Consider the following 21,118-nt stretch of genomic DNA (forward strand, 5'->3'; position numbering starts at 1 on the left):
TTTATCTCTGGGCTTTCTATTTTATTCCATTGCTCTATATGTCTGTCTTTGTGCCAGTACCATACTGTCTTGATGACTGTTGCTTTGTAGTAGAGCCTGAAGTCAGGCAGGTTGATTTCTCCAGTGGCTATTGTTTTAAATTCCATATATAAATGAGATCATATGGTATCTGTCTTTGTGTGACTTATTTCACTTAGGTCCATCCATGTTGTCACAAATGGCAGTATTTCTTTCTTTTTTTGGTCTGAAGAATATTCCATTGTGTGTGTGTAGTATAACTTCTTTATCCATTCATCTATTTATTTATTTTTTGGTTGTGCTGGGTCTTTGATGCTGCATGGGCTTTTCTCTAGTTGCGGTGAGCAGGGGCTACTCTTTAATTGCAGTGTGCCGGCTTCTTATTGTGGTCCTTCTCTTATTGCAGAGCACAGGCTCCAGGGCACCTGGGCTTCAGTAGCGGCAGCACGTGGGCTCAATAGTTGGGGCTCCCAGGCTCTAGAGCACAGGCTCAATAGTTGTGGCGATGAACTTAGATGCTCCTGGGCATGTGGGATCTTCCAGGACCAGGGGTCAAACCTGTGTCTCCTGCATTTACAAGCATATTCTTTACCACTGAGCCACCAAGAAAGCCCTCCATTCACCTGTTGATAGACACTTAAATTGTTTCCATGTTTTGGCTATTGAAAATAATGCTGCAACAAACATGAGGGTGCAGATATCTTTCTGAATTAGTGTTACTGTTTGCTTCAGATAGATACCCCAAAGTGGTATTGCTGGATCATGTGGTAGTTCTTTTTTTAGTTTTTTGAGGAATTTCCATACTGTTTCCCATAGTGGTTACACCAGTTCACATTCACATCGACAGGGCACGAGTTCTTTTTTCTCCACATCCTCAGTAACATTTGTTCTTTCTTTCCTTTTTGATAATAGCCATTCTAACAGGTATAAGGTGATATCTCATTATGGTTTGTACTTGCATTTCCCTGATGATTAGTAATATTAAGCATCTTTTCATGTACTTGTTGTCTCATCCTCTTTTTATAAGGATGCCAGTCTTACTGGATTAGGGTCCCACTCTTATGACCCCGTCTAACCTAAGTTAAGGCTTAGGGCTTCCCTGGTGGCTCATTTGGTAAAGAATTCTCCTGCAGTGCTGGAGACTTGGGTTGATCCCTTGGGAAGATCCCCTGGAGGAGGGCATGGCAATCCACTCCAGTATTCTTGCCTGGAGAATCCCCATGGACAGAGGAACCTGGAAGGCTACAGTCCATGGGGTCACAGAGAGTCAGACATAACTGAGCATCTTTCACTCATTCAGCCTTAGTTAGCTTCTTAAAGGTCCTATCTCCAAAGTCACATTGAATGCTATAGCTTCAACCTATGAATTTGGGAGCTGCAAAATTCAGCCTTATTAATAAGCTGGTGAACTTGAATTTGGAAGATAGGGGCTCCAGTACTGACTTTTCCTGAACTTAATTAAGTGCTTTTGGGCGGCACGTCCATTATCCTCTAGGAGCCTCAACTTCATTTCTAACATGTGGCCAGTTTTACGGGGCTGTTGAGAAGCTGAAAGGAGATCATGGCTGGAGGACATTTCATGGACTATAAGTTCCTACACAATAATAATGATTTAACTATTTCTTCTATTAATATATCATCTTGCAGTAATTGATTTAAAATGCATTGTATCATTCAATATATATGCAAGGAATCATTGTTATTATTACCACATGACTTCCTAACAGGAAATTTGTTTATAATTAGTACCCTCTCTTCCAGGAAAGGTTCGAGGCAGCACATGATGAAAACACTCATGTATGAGAGGGCATTACCTGTCACTTCTCACAGAGGCTGCAGAAAAGGCCCAGGAAGCTGTTGATGAAATGAATGACCACCAGGAGAATCTGGAGGAGGCTGATGCACAGAAGGGTGGAGAAGAAGCACACGTGCCAAACGACAGCTTTAGAAGGCTCCAGGCAGACAGAGTTCCAGAGTGAATGGTCATACAAATAATTCCTGTCCCAAAAATAAGGAGACCAGGGGTTGGAATAAGTAAGAAAAGTCCAAGCAACCTCAATAGAAACCTGGGTTCACCCTCAGCTCAGGTCATAGGATTAGACTTTTGAGGGTGACTCTTTTTGTATTTGCAATTTTCTAAGAATCAGAGAAGCAGGATGCTAGAGTACATGACCAAAAGGGGTTTGTAGCCCATGTGTGTCTTTCTCTTTCCAAAAAACTGCAAATCCGCGTTTCCATCCATTTACCTGTTATGTAGGTCTTTGAATGGGTAACCATGTTTCCAAGCCTGTGTCTGATTGAAGGGTGAGACGTCGAACATGCAAAAAGGACCATCTTTCAGGGCTACTCCAGAAGTGATAAAGCAAATCAAGGCTCCAAGCAAAGCCAGGCCACTTGACAACAGAGCAGTAAGCATCTACACGAGGAGAGAAGAAACAGTGAGCCTGAGATGGGGTCATGACTCAATGACTAGGTGACTTGTGGGTCGATCTGGACAAGTCTCACTTCTCTGGTGCTCAGGCTTTCCCCAGTCATGGGGATAATTCTGCCCACAGCACCTCCTTGAAAACATAACCAGGGTAGGGTTGGTTGACAAGGGATCACTGAGTAGATCCAGGAAGGGGTGAGAAAGAAGGAAGAGAAGGGGGAAGGGGGAAACACTGGCACCTGGACCAGGCAGCAAGCTCAGCCTGACTCAACAGACTCTTCAGAGCTTCTCAGCAGATTGGCATCAAAAACTTGTACACTCAGACTGCAGTCATTCAGTCCCTGGCTTAAAGGGTCAGACTGGTTATCCAAGCCCCACTCCAACCCTTTTAAGGGAAAGCTATATTTCTTCAAAAGTTCCAAGCTGCCATCCATGATTCCTCTCTTTCTCAAATCAAGGAAGGAAGGGAGGAAGAAGGAGAAGAAGAAAGGAAAGGAGGGAGGGAGGGAGACAGAGACACAGAGACGGGGAGACCAAGTCAGAGATTACACTCTGAAATGACTTGAGTTCTGTCATTGTACTTTTCTAGTCTGTGCACCACTCATTTCCCTCCCAAAAGATAGCAACGTGTTTATTTCCTTGGCAGGATTCTAACTTCCAAATTGGTTTCTTTCTCAGAGTACTAGATTTTCTTTTCACCTTCCAAAAGAACATATTTTAAAAGTTTAAATAAAACATATATATATATACACACACACACACACACACACACACATATATATATACAGAAACCATATATAGTTTTTATATAGAATCATAGTCATTTTCCCACTGATGTCAAGCTGGTTTAAAACTCAGGAGGGGCCAAAGAAAGATGCATACTAACTTTTGACTCTTAAGTTAAAAGATTCAAGATGAATTAGTCTGACATAAGCCTAGGATGGTGATTCTGGAAATATGGTCCCTGTCCCAGCAACATCACATCACCTGGAAACTTGTTAGAAATGCAAATTCTCCTCCCTCCAACCCAGTCCCATGGAGTCAGAAACTCTCGGGGTGGGGGGTGCCAGCAATCTGTGTTTTAGCACAGCCTGCAGGAATTCTGATGCACGCATTCAAATCTGAGGGCCACTTGCCTAGGAGAAAACCAGACACGACTGAGAACAGATAGTGAATGAGATGTGTGGGTGTTTATATTTCATTCTTTAACATGTAATTCTCAGTCAGTGGGGTTCCCAACATGTGGGTTGTAGATATCAAAGCAGACTGTTGTAAAAAGGACACAGATTCATGTGTCTGAGGCTGAATGAGCAATACACCTTATACACTTACGTACTAAGATATTTCAAATATATATAGATGCTGCTGTAATTAATAAGGTGCACATTTATTCTGGGCCTCAGTTTCATTCTCTGTGAAATGGAGAGGTTAGACTAGAATCTAGTCATCAGATCTCTGGAGAAACTTTCAGCTCTAAAAAAAAAAAATAGCCAGGAAATTTTCTATCAATGACACATGACTACAAAGAATGTAATTCATGTCCCTATTGTTCAACAGGCTAAAACTAATAATAAGAACAGCTCATGTATAACTGAACCACTTTGCTGTTGTAGAAATTAACAGGACATTGTAAATAACAATACTTCAATAAAATAAATTTTAAAAGAACAGCTCCCCACAAATGTGTAGACATTCATGGTTCATTAATACTCCCTGGACTTGGTTCTCTTACCTCTCATTTTAACAGAAGGACCTCAGGTTCAGAAACCTTGCCAGAGAGCTTAGGGCTTTTAAGAAGTATGATCAGGACCTGACTTCATACCCCAAAACTGACTCTGCCTCTAAAGTTGTAAAATGTGGGGACATTCTAGCTCTTAGAAGAGTAGAATTGGGTTCTTACCCTTTGGCAGGGCCCGATCTTACTGAAGCAGCCATATCTCCAGCCCATCAGGGAGATCAGGGTAGCTGCAGTGAGAACCTGGAAGAAGAGGGATGTGTGTTAAGAAAATATTAGGTAATTTGCATCTCCAACTGCCACTTAAGGCTGTTGAAACAGAGTGGTTGGACATCTCACATAGACTTAGTTATCCAGTATTTCCCAGAGGGTTTGGCTTTGACTGTCAGGACCCAATTTTGAATGACTAGCCTGATGTGATTCTATGGGTGGCAGCGTTCACACCCAGCCTATCTAGTTCAAAATCCAGCAAACTTTGATCAGTCTTCTAGGGTCTTCTATCCCTTGGAGTTGCTATAGATTCACAATCAGTTTGTTAGTTCAAACTTGTTTTCAAGAAATAACGAAACTCCTTCCCTCACCCTGACTTTGTTTCTCCACCCCTGGGGTACACTTTGGGAATTCACACTCAGGGAGCCCTGGACACTTACCATGAGGCCTCCTCCCCAAAGCCCAGAGCCCAGCATGGCATGCCTGCCAATGAGGCCCCTCAAGAGGTAGGTCACATCCCAGTTAGGAAACAGGAGCAGTGTGTTGGCCACAGCAGCAAACAGGGCTGTAGTCCCGAGGCTCAGCCCCAGAATGCGGGAGCAGGTCCGTGAGCATGCCATCACACAGGAGAGGACAGTGTCCTGGAACCAATGGAAGCAGGGTCATGTAGCTCTGTTACTGGGACTGACAGGTAGGGGAAACCCCCAGAGCACAGGGCAGGGTGTCATCCTCTTGCTTTGTCCTTGAAAAGTTGTCATTTTCAAGGTGTCCATTGTCACTACTTTCAACATCGTACAGGGGATCTCTTCCAGTGCAATAAAATAAAAAGCAGAAAAAGCCACAGATACGAAAGAAAGAAGTAAGAATGTCATTAATCACAGGTAACATGATTATCTGCATGGAAAATTATAAGGAATCTATTAAAAAGTTACTAGAATGAACAGGTGAGTTTAGCAAGGTTACCAAATAAAAAATTAAATACATAAAAATCAATTGTATTTCTCTATATAAGCAATGATAAATTATAAAATTTAAAAGAATATTTATAATAGCATAAAATATTAATAGAAAATACAGATAATTTAACAAAATCTGTGCAAGACCTGTACACTAGAAATTATAAAACATTGCTGAGAAAAAGAAAACCCAAATAAATGCAGAGATAAACATGCTCACGAATCAAAAGACTCAATATCAATGCAACCTCAGTCAAAACCCTACTAGAGTTTTGTTGTAGAAATTGGGAAGCTGAATCTAAATTTACATGGAAAAGCAAAGAACCTAGATTTTTCAAAACAATTTTGAAAAGAAGAGCAAAGTTGGAGGACTTATATCATGTGATTTTAAGACAAATAAAGCTACAGTAATCCCACAGTGAAGTAATGGTGTATACAGACATATGGACCACTGGAACAGACTGAAGAATTCAGAAATAAAGTTATACACATATGATCAAATGATTTTTGAAAAAGATATTTTAGTGGGAAAAGGAGAATCTCTTCAACAAATGATCCTGGAACAAAAATATGTATTTTGCCTATTACTGGAAACCTTATTCAATATTTACCTTGAAGTGGACCATGGGATCTAAAATCTAATACAAATTTTTTTTTAAATAGAGAAAATCATTGGGATTTTGGATTAGATATTTATTAGATAGAATACAAAAAGGGTAATCTATAAAAAGTGAAAAATGACTTCAAAATTAAAAATTTTTGCTCTTCAAAACTACCATTCAGGGGAGTTGCCTGGTGGCCTAGTGGTTAAGGATTCTGAGCTTTCACTTCTGTAGCCTGGGTTCAATCCCTGGTCAGGGTACTGAGACTCCTCCACAAGTCATGCGGCAGAAAAAATCCCCCCAAAACAAAAACACAATAAGCTATTGATACATGCAACAACATGGATGAATCTCAAAGGTATCTTGCTAAATGAATGAAGCCAGAAAACTACTCAGTGTATGATTCTGTTTATATGAACTTCTAGAAAAGGCAGGACTATAGTCTACTGATGGGATCAGTGGTTGCCAGGTGCTGGGAATAGAAGAGGGGGATTAATATAAGGGACATAAGGAAAATTTTTGAGGTGATAGAAATGTTCTATATCCAGATTCTGGTGAATACCACAACTACATATATTGGCAAAACTCACCAAATTACTCTTAAAATTTGTGAATTTTATATTTTAATTATATATCAATAAAATTGATTAAAAATTAAAATATTGTGTCCAGATAGGTTGAAAAATGCCTCCTCTACACCGTTACTTTTAGCCATTTCTCCCTTTTAAATTTTCACTGATCTGTGAATTTTTTATATATATGAATTAGAATAGGATTAGTATTTGGTAGACTCAGGTCAGTGTGAATCTGAAAAACCCTATACCATGACATCTCCAAGAAGGGGTTTGTTGCCACTTTGCAATTCAGTTACATGTCTGTCTCAACTTAAGGCTCTTAACACTCCTCTCCTAACAGATAGCTTTGCCCATAATCAGAAAATATGTGTGGATCAGAGCCTCCACCCCAATCTCCCTTTTACATATAAACATATAAATAAATATATAATATTTCAGAGTTAAAGAATTAAGCATAATGTATATATTTGCCCTTACTAGTCGTGTGGAATAATTGAACAACATCCATGTAAACACAACTGGTTTACAAAATGGATTCTTACCACTAAGAAATATTACTATCATCTTCCAGTACTCCTTCCTGGGAAAGACTATCCTAAATTTTAATTTTATCATACCTTTTTAAAAATGGTTTTACAAATTATGAACTTAATTAAAAACAAACCACCTTAATTAGCCTAGGATTTTTTATTTGTCCAGACTTCATCTTTTATAGAGACTGGTGTCAGACACAGCATTGAGAAGGCCATTTGGGTGGGGTGCGAAGGGGTGGGGTGCTCTTGTGCTGTCGGCCCCCACCTCCCACATTCCCCAGCCTCCACAGTCCTTGGTGATCTTTACTTCCCCTAATCTCAGAGCCCAAACATCTCAGCGGCTCCTCCCAGCAGGGAATTTCCTGATGCCATTGCTAATATTTTAGTGGGATGAGTTGCCTTCACCATGTGCCCTCTCCACTGGGTTTTTGCTCTCTAACCATATTTCTCACGGTGAGTAAAATAATTTGTCCCTGATACAAGCAAGTTCAGATCTCTGTGGACGGGGGGCACACGTTGGAGCAGATGGGGGTAGGATATGGAGGAACAGTGGCCCTTTTCCCAGAGATACAAGAGGCCTAGAGGGAAGGGGAGGCACCAGGGATCAGGAGGGATGGCGTGTCCCTTCCCCTACCCCATCCCCCAGCGGACCACCACGGAGCCATCTTTTTCTGAAGTAGTCCTCCAAGTTGATATGGTACCAGCTGTTTCCTCCCTAGGTTTGTGGTAAGGAGACAGGGCGCCTGTAAGGTAACAACTCCTCACCCCCAACAGTTTGTGATGCAGCCTCCCGCTGGGCTCTCAGTGTGTCTCCAATCCAGGGTGAACTAACCTATCCAGGCTGTTAGTAAGTTAACCTACATACCTCCCAGATGACTCACATTTTGTTAGGGGCCCAAGAAAGAACTGGTGTGTGGCTGGACTTGGAGACACACTCTCTGGCTGGGAGAAACTTCTGTTCAAAATACCTTCAGCTGCCTTTGAATCATTCCACATGAGTAAGGCCTGTCTAGACATAGATCACTGACTTGGACAAACCCCTAATCTCTTCTATGGACGTATTTCCAATCTGGAGTTTTAGAAGGGAAACTAGGGGGTTCCCTGGTGGTCCAGTGGCTAATACCTCACGCTACCAATGCAGGGGGCCCAGGTTCCATCTCTGATCAGAAAACTAGACCCCACAGGCCAACTGAAAAGATCCCTCATGCCACAAGGAAGATCAAAGGTCCCACGTGCTGTAACTAAGACCCGGTGCAGCTAAACAAATAACTAAGGGAAAGGAAAAGATATGAACATGCAGAGGAAAACTAAATTGAGCATGGCCTTTGGGATGAGTGGGATTCAGAGGATCCTGGCTGTCCTACTTCTCCGCTCAAAGCACTTGTGCTGCTGCGGCATCTCACAGGGCAGTGGCTCAGTTTGAATTTCACTTCCTCCCTCTGACTTTGTTCCTCTAGAAATCACAATATTTTTAGAAATGCTTCCATAAATGTGAGCCAGATTAGCAGAGTTTGGCTAATTGGATACGTGAAGAGACAAGCTGGGTCATAAGGTCAAACTACAACCAGACCTTAGGGGAGGCCCTGATCTAAGCTGAGATCTGGGGTAAGTGAACAACTCATTAGCTAGATGTCTGGGTAACAGTTTTAAGTGATCAGCTAAGTCATACAGAAGAGCTTGTAAATTCTGCGTGTCTCTAGATCTACCTTACTTATTACTTAGCCAGCCTTTTTATCATTCTTTCATCAGTCAAATATTATATTAAGTGACCACTGTCTGCCAAGGCACTATTCACTCTGGTGAACCAGAGACAACCTCTTCTCTTGAGGAACTTAAAGTCTGGTGGGGACACTAACCAGGCAATGAGCAAGTACTGAGCAGAACTGTCCAACTGAAGGTGTGATGGAAGCACCGAGGATTGCCTAATTCTGCCTGCAGAAGCATGCAGAGCCTCCTGGAGGAAGTGCTATCCAAACTAACACTTGACAACAAGGTATCAGATGGGCAAAGTTTGGAAGGGAAAAGTATTCTAAGCATGTGTAAAGGTTTGAAGTTGATAGACTGAGGCAGAGAGATGTTAAATTGCCTGAAGTCATACAGAGCTCAGCGGCTGAGGCAGGTATCCTCTGGATTAGAAGTTTGTGCTTTTAAAAGCTAGACCAAACTGTTAGCTGGCCATCCCCTCACTGGGCCCTTTCATTTCTGCTTACCTGCTTCCAGTGGCAAGAATCAGGATGAGAGACAGAGAACCTGGAAAAGGGCTCCGTGTTCAGAGTGGGCTTAAACTCCTGTGGCCTCAGCTGGGACTCCTGCAGGGCTGGAATGCAGGTTGTTCTTTCAGGACGCCTACAATGGGCCAGGGAGGCACTGTTTATATGCAGAGGTCACCCAGGCGGGTGCATGGTGTGGAGACATGCCCCCACAATACTGCCTACAGGTCTCCATCAGGGAAGCTTTCCTCTTCTGAAGAGCCCTCTCCTGATGACCCACCCTCTGCTCATTTTCATGTGATGCTAAGAAAGGAACCAGGAAGCATGGCCTCGTGAGCTGAAATGCCTTAGTGAGTCAGAGGATGGTACCCGTGAGAAATATCTTATCCTCCCTTCTTTCCCAAGTAGCAACAGTGTTTCACACACTATCTGCCCATATCTGTTTCACTCTCTGCAGTTTGGGCTCTGAAAAAAACAGCACCAAGCAGGGCAACCATTTTTTTCCTTATCACCTCCCTTACTTTGCTCTTCGCTGTGCTTCCTTTAATAGCTTTTTAACTTTCTAACTTTCAAGCTCCAGGCCACCATCATCTTGTACCACCATTTTAATAGTATAACAGTATTTGCTATAAGTAAGCCATTGGGTTCAGAACAGAAATACCTTCTAAAATCTGAATGTTATCTGACAGTTTGCCATCAAATCATTCTAATTGCCTAACTGAGATGTTCTGGTAGCTCAGCGCCTGCAATGCAGGAGACCCCAGTTTGATCCCTGGCTTGGGAAGATCCCCTAGAGAAGGGATAAGCTACCTACTTTAGTTTCCTTGGGCTTCCCTAGTGGCTAAGATGGTAAAGAATATGCCTGCAATGCGGGAGACCTGGGTTTGATCCCTGGGTTGGGAAGATTCCCTGGAGAAGGGAACGGCTACCCACTCCAGCATTCTTGCCTGGAGAATTCCATGGACAGAGAAGCCTGGCGGGCTATAGTCCATGGGTTCCCAGAGTCGGACAGGACTGAATAACTTTCACTTTCTTTCATGAGATGTTCTAACAGATACTGTATGTAAAATCCTTTTGCTGAAATCCAAGAAAATGAGAGGGCTTGCATCTTATGCTGTGAGAGGAACTTTGCCTCTTACTTCTCAAAATAAACTTGTGAAGTAGGTATCATTTTGTAAATGAGAAACTGAGGCCCAGATTATTACTGAGGCTCAGTGAAATACGCAAATTCACATAGCTAATAGGTATTTGTAGCAGAAATTGAGACCCAGATCTCTTAGATGCCAAAGCACTTTAGCACTGCCTCCAAGAAGCTAGTTGGAATTTGGGTTGGGAAAAAAAATCTCAAGTATCAATGCGTGGGGCTATAGAGTATAGTTAGATGACATAGGATCATTTCCCCAAACTCACTCACTGTTACTCTGAGCAAGTCAAATTCCTCTGGGCTATAATCTCTTCATATGCATGATGAAGCTAATCTAATACTTATTTTACTTGCTTTAAGTCTGTTGTGAAGATCTAATGGATAGTTTGTGAATGTGTTTTATAAGGTGAATAATGTTTGTTCTTAATATAAAGCTTTATGAGTCCTCAGCCTAGTATCTTCTATCAAAATTCAATTCTCTGGGTGACATAAGAATTCACTTGGGCTCTAAATGATTCCCTTTTATCATGAAAATGGAAACTGGATCCTATTTAATGAACTTTCCCAGAGTGGCTTACCAGCTTTTGTGTCAGGTACATATACATCTGCATGCACAGAAATTTCATAGAAAGCATAGAAAGCTTATATACAGTTTAAAGGAATATTAATAACATAATTTTCCTTCTCATACATATGCACCAAGGGTGTTCTCGGTATTGTTTTCATCATTAGTAGAATCTCTGTGCAGTGACTCCAGCCAGTGCATGAATTCATTCATTAATCAAGCGATTCCTGAGTTCCTACCGTGTTCTAAGCTCTATGCTAGATTCTGAGTCTACAGAGCAGAGTAAGATACAGCAGTCCCTGCTCTCATGAATCTCAACTGTGGGGGAAGAGGCATATAAACAGCATAGGTAAGTAAAAATGAAGTGAAAGTGGCAAAGATTTTTTAAACAGGACATGAAAAGCAGGGACCATGAAGACTGATAAATGGAACTTAAAATCTAAAGAACCACTTTCAAAAGACATTATTGAGAGTGAAAAAGCAAACTACAGATAGGAAAAAACATTCACAATATATATGACAAAGGTCTCATGCCTGGAATTATAAAAAACTCCTACAAACCAGTGAAGAAAAAGACAAAAACCAGTAAAAACTGGGCAAATGACTTCAGCAGGCACTTCTCAAAAAGGATCACCAAATAGCCAATTAGTACATGAAAAGCTCTAACTCATTAAGAAAAGGCAAATTAAAACCACAATGGATACTACCAAACACCTACTGGAATGGCTTAAATTAAAAATATTGGTAAGAATGTGAAGCAACTGCAATGGAACATTGCTGGTGGGAGTGTAAATTAGTATGACCACTTTGGTTAACTGTTTGACAGTATCATTTACCAACTATGACATAGCTATTCCCATCCTAGGTATGCTCCAGCAAAGGAAAATGCTGGAATTTGACTTTAACACCTTAAAGAGCTAAACTTAGTTTAGGCTGGTGAGGGCAGTTTAAGTCTTTGTTCCTTAGAGTAAATTTGTGACAAATAATTCAATGATTAATCTTATGAACAAGACTTCTTTTAGAAACTATATACTTGCTATAAACATACTAAGTAAGGCCAGCTTAGGTCAAATTCTTCATTCCCTTTTGGTAAGACCTCTATGGTCACAGAGGCCTGGTCACTGCTGTGACAGAACATTATCTTTTTGCAGATATGTTAATGATATTAGAGGTTGGCTCTATTAAGAGGCACAGCTACTAATTATCACTTGGTTGGTGATACTTCTACGGGGAAGCAAACAGGAATCCAGGGAGGGCACAAATTAATGGGGCCTGGGTGGGAAAACTATTTGCCTAATGCCATAAAAGGCTTCCCAAGGCTGAAAGGCTTTCAAAAACAGAATAGATGTTCCATCCTCAACTGGAGGTGGAATTTGAGCAAGGAATAAAGGAAGCTGAGAAGATGGAATTCACTGGTAGAAGGGAAAAGGAAAAGATGATTACAATCAGGCCAGTCTTTCCCAAATAAGAGTGACAGACTCATCAGCTTCCTTGTGGGTGGGTTTCAGCCTCAACTGACAGCTGACTAAATAAGGAAGCACATTTTCCTTAACTGGAGAGAGAGAAAAAAGGAAGATAAAAAATGTTGAAAGAGTTGCCATTTATACCAGTTCACTGAAGAGGAAGTCTGGGATTTTTTTCCCTTTTTTCCACTAGTATAAAAATGTAACAAATACTCAAATTAAGCTTCCATCTCCAACATCACACTGAAACTGTTCTTAGTCTCCAATGACTTCTTGACTATTAAACACTTGACCCTAGACAGAATTAGACATAGTTGGTGACTAGATGCTTCTTGAACATTCTCACACTTGGCTCCCTTGACAGCTCACTCTGGTGTTTCTCCTCCTCCATGGGTCACACCTCCTAGACTGGGCCTCTTCATGTTGGTAATCTCCAGGCCTGGGTTCTGGACCATGTTCTCTTTCTCCCTAGTGACCTCATTCTTTCTCATGGCTCTAAACTCCATCTGTAACACTGATGATTTCTAAAATCTCCTAAGTTCAGTTCACCTCTCCTCCAAGCATCAATCATGTGTTCAACATGCTGTACTACACCTGCACTTGGAAGTGCCACAGTGAACACATCCAAAATGATTTTCCCACTAAATCTGCTTGATCCACCAGTCTTTCTGTCTCGGAAATGACATCACTACCTACCCACTGCCTGAAACGTGTCACTCTTGATTTCTCTTTTCCTCACTGCCCCACATCTAATCCAACAGTTGTCTTTACATTTTTACTTTAAAATGCATCATACACTACACCGCAGTTCCATTGCTATTACTCTAGTCCAGGCAATTTCCACTTTGTATCCTAATCACTGCAACAGTCTCTTTTCCAGTTTATCTTCACATTGACGGCTTCTCATTTAACTATGAACAGTACATGTACTCTTTACCAGGCCTAATGTGTTGTATGATCTGGCTTTTACATATCTTATGCCACTCCCTTTGCTTACTACATGCCAGACACATTGGCCTTCCCTCAATACCTCAGACACATCAAGAACTTTCCTGCTCCACAGCCCTTATACTTGTTCGCCTTGGAAATTTTCCTGCTTTTAGCATGGGCCCCTTTTTCATCCTTCCTGTGTCAGCCTAAAAGTTGACTCCCCAACATATTATTTAAAGCAGAATTCTCTACTGGCTCCTGTCCCGGTTCTGTTCATAGTGTTTGAATAAAATCTGTTATTTTTTTCATTTGTTTACTATCTGTAATCCTCACTGAAAAGGAGGTTCTCTGAGGGCAGGGACTGTGTCTGTTTTGCTCATCACAATCTCTGTAACTCTTGGCTTTTCTCCCATTAATTTAGTAATTACTTTTTTCCTTCACCTAAGCTGAGTCCTTAGTCATTAGTCACTGTTGGTCTGAAAGACTAGACTCTATGTGACGTATTCATTGGACTGCCAAAACGTCAAATATATAATCTTAGTTTCCTTACAATGCTATCTAACCCAACAATTTCATGAACAGTTCAGCCAACATTCATAGAGCTTTTATCATGAATGTTCAACATATAACTAAGAGTAGAGAAGAAGCTAACGAACGTTACCCTTGATAAAAGAATGATGAACTAACCTTTGTCAGTAAACATCAGTGTCCTCGACATGAGAACATGAGGGCAAGCAAACCCGAATTATATTAACAAAAGTATCAACAGTACCCAGTCTTACCTCACAAAAACAGTAACGCAAAAAAACTAATACTGAAAAGTTTTTGATTTTATTTCCAAGATCAAATATTACAACAGGACATTTACATGTATTTATAAAAAAATGCAGCAGTTGAATTTATAGATCAGAGGTTTCCTTGAGTTTGGTCCCTCTCTCAGCACAGTGAGCTGATGTCTTCGAAAGACTCCCTTCCCTCCCCCACCCTAAATGTCCCACCGCCCCCTCCCCAATTCAAGTTGCAGTATCAATATAAAGTAACTGGGTACAACACAGCAAGAATATTCACAATTTGGTACAGCCAAAACCAGAGGATCACCAAGAGAAAGATCCTCATTTTAGAAATTATTTACCTATAGACTATGTGTATCTATAGATATCACACCCAGTTATCTAAGATTTCCCTGGTTTTAGAGCAAGTGGAAGTTCCATTGAGTCTTAGCCAGCAGTTACAGCTCTGCTTTATCTAACAGCATGTTTTTCTCCTCCTACAAGTTTATATTTTCTATGGTCTCCTTATGTCTTCAAATTTAAGGCTTTCCCTAGCACCTTTATTATCTCTTACTAGATATACAGGAGGGTCTGTCAAGTGTCTTGAACAAAAAAATTTAGTGGATGATCCTGTCGCCCCTTTCTCACTGGTCCCAAAGCCTTCTTCCCACTCTTGAGAAGAACTGCAGAAACAAATGATCTCTCCTAGCACCATGGGATTAAAGCCCTGAAAATTGAGAACTATATGTTATGTGCATTTTAGGGAGCACTTGCCAGAAACACTACAATAGGAGCACTGTCTCTGTCCATTACCTTCTTGGATTCAATAACCAAGTTACACTACAGATTAAATTTAGAGCTTGTCCTGCATTAACAATGCAAATCTCACTGAGACCACCACTTTATCCAGAATAAGTTGAGTATACAAACATCCCAGGGAATTTCTAAATTCCGTTAGAAACTGCTTGAGAACACTAAAGCAAATACCCTAAGTTGACTTCACTCAAGTCCCCAACCCACCCTCGTCCCTATCCCCAAATTCCATTCCTTGATTAACTTCTCCGAATAAGATGGGAAGTGAGGTTTGGAAAATGACATGAAAAATGTTGAAAAAACACAATAGTGAAGACACCAGAATTGGACATTCCAGATGATTCAAAACGCAGTTAAAACTGAACTCATACAAAGCATGCAGAGAAGCCTACAAACACTCCTGAGAGTTTCCATGGAACAATCAATACATACTCTCTTTCTTAAAAGGTTAAAATAATAATAATAAAGACACCAGATGATTAGAAGTTGTTAACAATCAAAAGGAAAACCGTTCTTAAAAAAAAAGATTCTTAAAGGAGTGAATAAAATTATTTCTAAGATTCATGCCAAAGCTTGGCTGGAAGCCCCTCAAAATCCAAGTATCATATAAGCATCAACCTGTACTCATTTCTCTACAACTAAGACTAGAGGATTATCTCACAGCTTTACTGTCTGTCTCCCAGCAAGTTATAAATAGTCTTTCCAAATCTAAGGGACAAACCTAGGAAAGGAACAAGGCCCAAGTCCCCAAATAGGTAAGATAAACAGCCGCTACAAGCTTATTACTAATTAGCTGAAATGTGGAGGTCACATACTACTTTCATTCTAATTAGCAGGTAAGAGGGGATTTTCTGGTGGCACTGGTCACTCCATGTGAGGTTTAACTTACAGGGCAGTTAAATTATCAAAAAGTTACTGTTAAGAGCATATGATTAGTGTCAAAATCCTATTTATATTTTGAATCACACCATTTATTGATATTTTTCATTATTAAGAACACAGCTTGAGAAAAGCATACTATAAAACCATTTTGTTGAAAACAGAAAGATATCCAACTGAGCATCAACACTCCAATGTCATTAACTTGAATATGTCCTGGTGACACGTACTAGAGTCAGCGACCTTGACAAAGGAAAAAAAAAAAAGCAGAATGGCAGGGAATGGTTCCAGACCAAGAATTTCTCTCCCTTATCAGTTAAGATGCCCATATTGAGTCTATGAAAAAAAACAAATAGAAAAGACTTTAAGGAGGGGAGAATTCAATTCCAAGTCAGAATTTATCTAATGATTTGAAATGTTTCCCATTTTATTTACCATTTCTAATAAATGAGTGATTCATGGTGGCCAAGTTAGATTAATAATTTCTTTCAATGGAGATAAAATTTTTCTTACATTAATTAGAGCTTATTCTTCCAATCTATAAACCCAAGTGACTTTATAAGGGATATAAAATCTTAGGGCATTTTGATCTCTGTAGAGGAAACACTATTAAGCAAACAACAAAAACTTGTTGTTTGGTGCAACAGAATTAAGTACAACACGGCAAATGTCCATATTTATAGATTAATATGTGATTGTTCTTAGGCAAAATACTACCATCAGTATTTATATCTCTAATCCTACAAGTAAGTCTGGTTATCTTTTGAAAATGCTTTACAGAAATACTAAATTATGTTTTATTAAGGTAGTTCATATTAGATTGCTCAACTCTACTTTGAGATCATATGTCAAAGAAAAGCCTGTACCAAAACTATTATGTTTATGAGAAAGACTCAGATTCTAAGCAATACAACAGCATTCCATAAGCTAAAGAAGGGGGAAGGGTATCATGGACTAGCTATCCTATACTTGGAATAAGGATTCCTATGTAGAGAGAGAGTTATAAGAAATGATGTTTGCCTCAAATTCTTTCCTGGTATATTAATTTATAAAAAATGAAAAGTTATTAAAAGTCAGAAATGGAATTTCTTAAACATATCCAATTTCATTAAAAATCATGACATTTTCTGAGAACAGATGTCAAAAATCAAGAAGAGAATGGAAACGTAAAGAGAAAGTTGTATTAAAAGATTTTCTAATTAAGGGTCTCATTACATTCAATAATTTAATCACACAATCACTTCATGGGAAAACTACCAAGCTCATCATAATCTCTATTTAAAAAAGGCTAAGATTCTAATCTGTCTCTCTAGCAGGACTGACACATAGGTGAATCAAAGACCGAAACAGCCATCACTGAAATACAGAATTTCGACATATCAGGAGAAACCACCACACTGGCTTGGTGTTCTATGTTGGTTATTTTCAGTACTACAGAATATTTTTACCACTATTCTAAAATGTATACAGTGTAATACTAAGTTTCATGGCAAGACAGTAAGTAAAATGCTAAGCAAGGCAAATAAATGAAGTTAAATATTCAAAGTACACAGCTGTCCTTAAGTGGCTTTTATCAAGGCTTATGTTTATTGGAAAATTGCTATGTTCACCAGAAGGGTGGGTTCTTCTTACTATCATTTAGTTTTACACAAGACTTTACTTACTCATCAACCTCCATTCCGTGATTTACTATTGAGTAATACTTCTGAGTACTATTTACTCTCTCTCTTTGGCTCTAAATGAAAGAGACCCAGAAAGACAGAAAATGACACCACGGAGATACACTCTATGGGATAAGAAATATTTTTAAAAGTCAACCTAATTCGATCCTGAAAAACCTGTTTCTGTCAAAACCAAGTGAATTCTACAATTTACACAAATCAATTTCCTAACAACTGCTTAGTCAGTAAACTGCTTTGTTTAAGCACACATAAAGAATTAAATTTAACTCTGGCTGTCAGTGAAATGATTGGTTATTACATTTTAGTCACACTCAACACTGATTAGGAAGACAGCATTAAGTTTTAATTAAAAGTAATGAATTGTGTTTAAAACGTCATTAGTAAACCTGAAACTATTATACTCTCCTTCTGGAGATTTCAATCATCACAGTATGGGTAGATCAAGTTACTGGACAAATGAAACCTGGACACAGGGAAAAAAGCAAGAACTGATTAACAAGAATACTTTAGATTACTCTAGGGATTAATATATAAAATAAAAGGAGGAGACTCAAGAGCATTAAATTTTGGAGTGGAGAGGATTCAGAGATAATATAGTTCAGTGGTCTACAATCTGTGGGTTCCCAGAGTCTCTGGAAAGGGTCTGCAATTCCACAGGCACACTTATATTTTCTCCACCATACTTAACCCCACAACTCCCCACCACTGCCGGATTTTAATGTTACAAGCCCTTTTACTTGAACAGACTAAGAACTACTGATCTAGTCCAATTCTCTGTTAATTAGAGGCAGAGATGTAACCCAAGTATACTTTATACCTACATACAGTGCCCCTTCTGCATATAATATACATTTAATGTGTACCCGGGAAAAGAAATTAAATCTTCCCTTTCCAGTAGCAAGTGGCTCCCTCTGGTATTTTCCTAAATGTCCAAAAGAGATCCCTGCTAGCTTAAATCTTTAATCCTGGGATCAATACTTCTTTCCTAGTAATGCCTTATTGTTATATGTCACACCCTAAATCTAGCAGTTTCAAAAGCTCGTACTAAAGAATACAGGGGAATCAAAAGAAAACGTGTTTTGCCACTTTTCAGTTTTATTTCCCTAAATAAAACTTACACTATTCTTTACCTTTTCTAAACTTCTATTGTAATTATGGTTCAGACTCAATAAAGTAAGTGTTTACATGTTCTATTATCTCATGTGTAGTGTGTCTCTCCAACTGGATAAAACAGGCAGGAAGCAGATCTTAGATTAAGGTTTTTCCAACTTTGATTAAGGACTCAAATAACTGTTAACTTACAGAGTCAAGGAAGTAGAATTTTATAGAAGATTTTAAAATACACACACAGAATGTTCAACAATCTAATATAGACGGGATATAGAAAAGATAATTGTATCTTTTCTGAAAAATGGTAAAAAAAAAAGTTGATAAAATTCTTTTTTATCCTTTTCATTTTTTTCTTGGCAAATAGTGCCATAGTTATTTTCCTTTCACATTTTCATTAGTGCATCATTTTTAAAAAACAACTGGTAAATCAGCTGCTGAAAATAATGGTGTAAATAAGACTATATAGGCATAGTACAAATCTCATGAGCTTTAAGGAAACAAAACCAAATAACTTACAGAGCCAAACAATGAGAAGATAACCTTTTGAACAAATTGATTCCTGTTGTAGGAGACCACAGCCACGGGAGTGAAAAAAAGCATGAATGCCAGCTCTGATTTTGCCACTTACTAGCTGTGACATCCTGAACAAGTTCTCTGAACTTCAATTTTCTTACTTATCTATAAAATGGGGAAAATATGCCTTCTGTGGAGTCCTTAGGGAGATTAAAGAAGAAAATGCACATGAAGTACTTAGTACTCGTTAGTTACTCAAAATTACTTTCCTGTTCTTCCCCCATTTGGCTATTCTCTTCTCTGGTCCCTTCATAAATCAAATTCAAATGATTTCCTGTTACTTTCCTCCCTACTAATTTTCATTTCATCTCCATATATTTGTCTTCTGTCATTTACTCTCATCAAAGCCTAGCTTGTTCTTTTCCTTCCTACCTTTTAAGGTCTCTTTCAAGCTGTTTCCAACACCTCTGAGGAGTGACTATTTTTACCTAATCTTACTAACTTCATTTCATCTATTCAATAAAACCTCTCCTCCAAAGAGCTAAGGAATTTGCAGAGGAAATGACTTACTAATAAAGTGTATTAAGTTCTTGAACAAAGCACAATCCATACTCTTCCTGTGTACAATTCATAATGCCTTCCTTGTAGGCCTGTATACCAAACCCAGGATAATTACACTCCTGCCTCAGAATAAAATAAAATCCTCTACCTCTTGTACTCTAAAAACCCCTGTTTTATTTAAGTTGGATCAATATCTCATGCCCCATCTCTTTGATATGCTTACTTATATCACTTTGATGTGGTCATCTCATAGTAATCAAAGTTGAAAAAGTTACTTTGGTTTCTTATACATGGATATGCCAGAGCTGAGCTTATCAGAAAGAACTACATCTTATCATTAATGAACATGTTGTCTTAAGTTTTCTAGATATGTTTTACAAAGAGAAACTAGTAGGTAAAAGAATGAAACAGAATCCTATGGGGAAAATTCTTGACTTCATATTTTTAACAGATTTGGACTTTAGCTGTGACTCTGCTGAGAGTGGAGATAGGTGCCCTCACAGCACCAAAGCTGAGCATAACCTCACCTCGTACCCTGTGCCTCCCTGAATTTTTAGATTTTTGACCTTGTCTATGACCAATAGTTTTTTTTAACCCTCTAATGCACCTTTGTATATAGCTCTGTTCTTCAGATAGCAAGTATATTATCCAAGTTCAGAGAAACAATTGAGGAATTAACATGAAAACCATGGTTCCTCAATAAATCAGAAGCTGCTAGTTAGCCTCGAGAGCCTATGAAAATACACCAAAGTGGTATTACTCAGTCACCAATCTAAAGAGAGAACTTTGACTCAAGGTATAAATGAAATTGTAATTATATAAATATATTTATAAATATTTATACAATTATATACTTATACATAAGCACTTACACAGACTTAGAAAAAAATGTAAGAACATTAATTCAAAAGGACTCACTGAAGAATAAACAGAATTTTCCATGATTTCCTTGAGGACATACATAACTCATTCTTTAGGGAGGGTCCCTCAAAGTCCAACCATTAGAAACCGTATTCTCTAATTGTGTACTAGCAACACACAAGCATCTTTTTTTTTTTTTTTAATCCCCCAGTTGCCAAGAGAGTGATCTTAATAAAACAGATGGGAACCTAAAGGTCTCTGAGTAATAGCAATTTATGTTCCTCAAGTAGAATAATCAATCAATCTAAATCCCAATCAACAAAACAGGTTCACTCTGTATTATGATTTTACAACAAGTTAAAGTTCTGATTTTGCCACCAGAATTACTACTACCCGTTCAGAGGACTCAAAAGCTCAAAGTAAGAATTGAGCATAATGTGAAGCTGGTAAGTCTAATCGTATTACAGATTCAAGACGGCCTCTTCTAAATAACACTGAAAAAAGTGCTCACCAACTACAATTTGAATGTGGCTTTTGTTGGCAGAAAAAACTTCACACCC

At 39.1% G+C, this 21,118-nt stretch overlaps 1 protein-coding gene across 1 annotated transcript; it reads right to left on the reverse strand.

Moving 5' to 3' along the window:
• Nucleotides 1-1,835: 1,835 nt before the first annotated feature.
• TM4SF19 (transmembrane 4 L six family member 19) lies at nucleotides 1,836-12,894 on the reverse strand. Its single transcript, XM_068968552.1, has 6 exons — nucleotides 12,809-12,894; nucleotides 9,268-9,403; nucleotides 4,832-5,032; nucleotides 4,347-4,424; nucleotides 2,265-2,434; nucleotides 1,836-2,016 (listed from the first exon to the last, which is right to left on the reverse strand). The coding sequence occupies exons 1-6, from the start codon at nucleotides 12,892-12,894 to the stop codon at nucleotides 1,836-1,838; spliced, it is 852 nt and encodes a 283-aa protein (XP_068824653.1).
• Between the last annotated feature and the right edge of the window lie 8,224 nt (nucleotides 12,895-21,118).

The sequence above is a fragment of the Capricornis sumatraensis genome, chromosome 1, assembly GCF_032405125.1.
Source record: "Capricornis sumatraensis isolate serow.1 chromosome 1, serow.2, whole genome shotgun sequence".
NCBI lineage: Eukaryota > Metazoa > Chordata > Mammalia > Artiodactyla > Bovidae > Capricornis > Capricornis sumatraensis.

Coding starts and splice junctions, on each gene's coding strand:
- TM4SF19 (XM_068968552.1), bottom strand. CDS start 12,894: ATGGTCCAGAACCCAGGCCTGGAGATTACCAACATGAAGAGGCCCAGT. Junction 2,435..4,346: donor AGATCGGGCCCTGCCAAAGG/GTAAGAACCCAA, acceptor CTCCTCGTGTAG/ATGCTTACTGCTCTGTTGTC. Junction 2,017..2,264: donor TTCAAAGACCTACATAACAG/GTAAATGGATGG, acceptor TTTTTGGGACAG/GAATTATTTGTATGACCATT.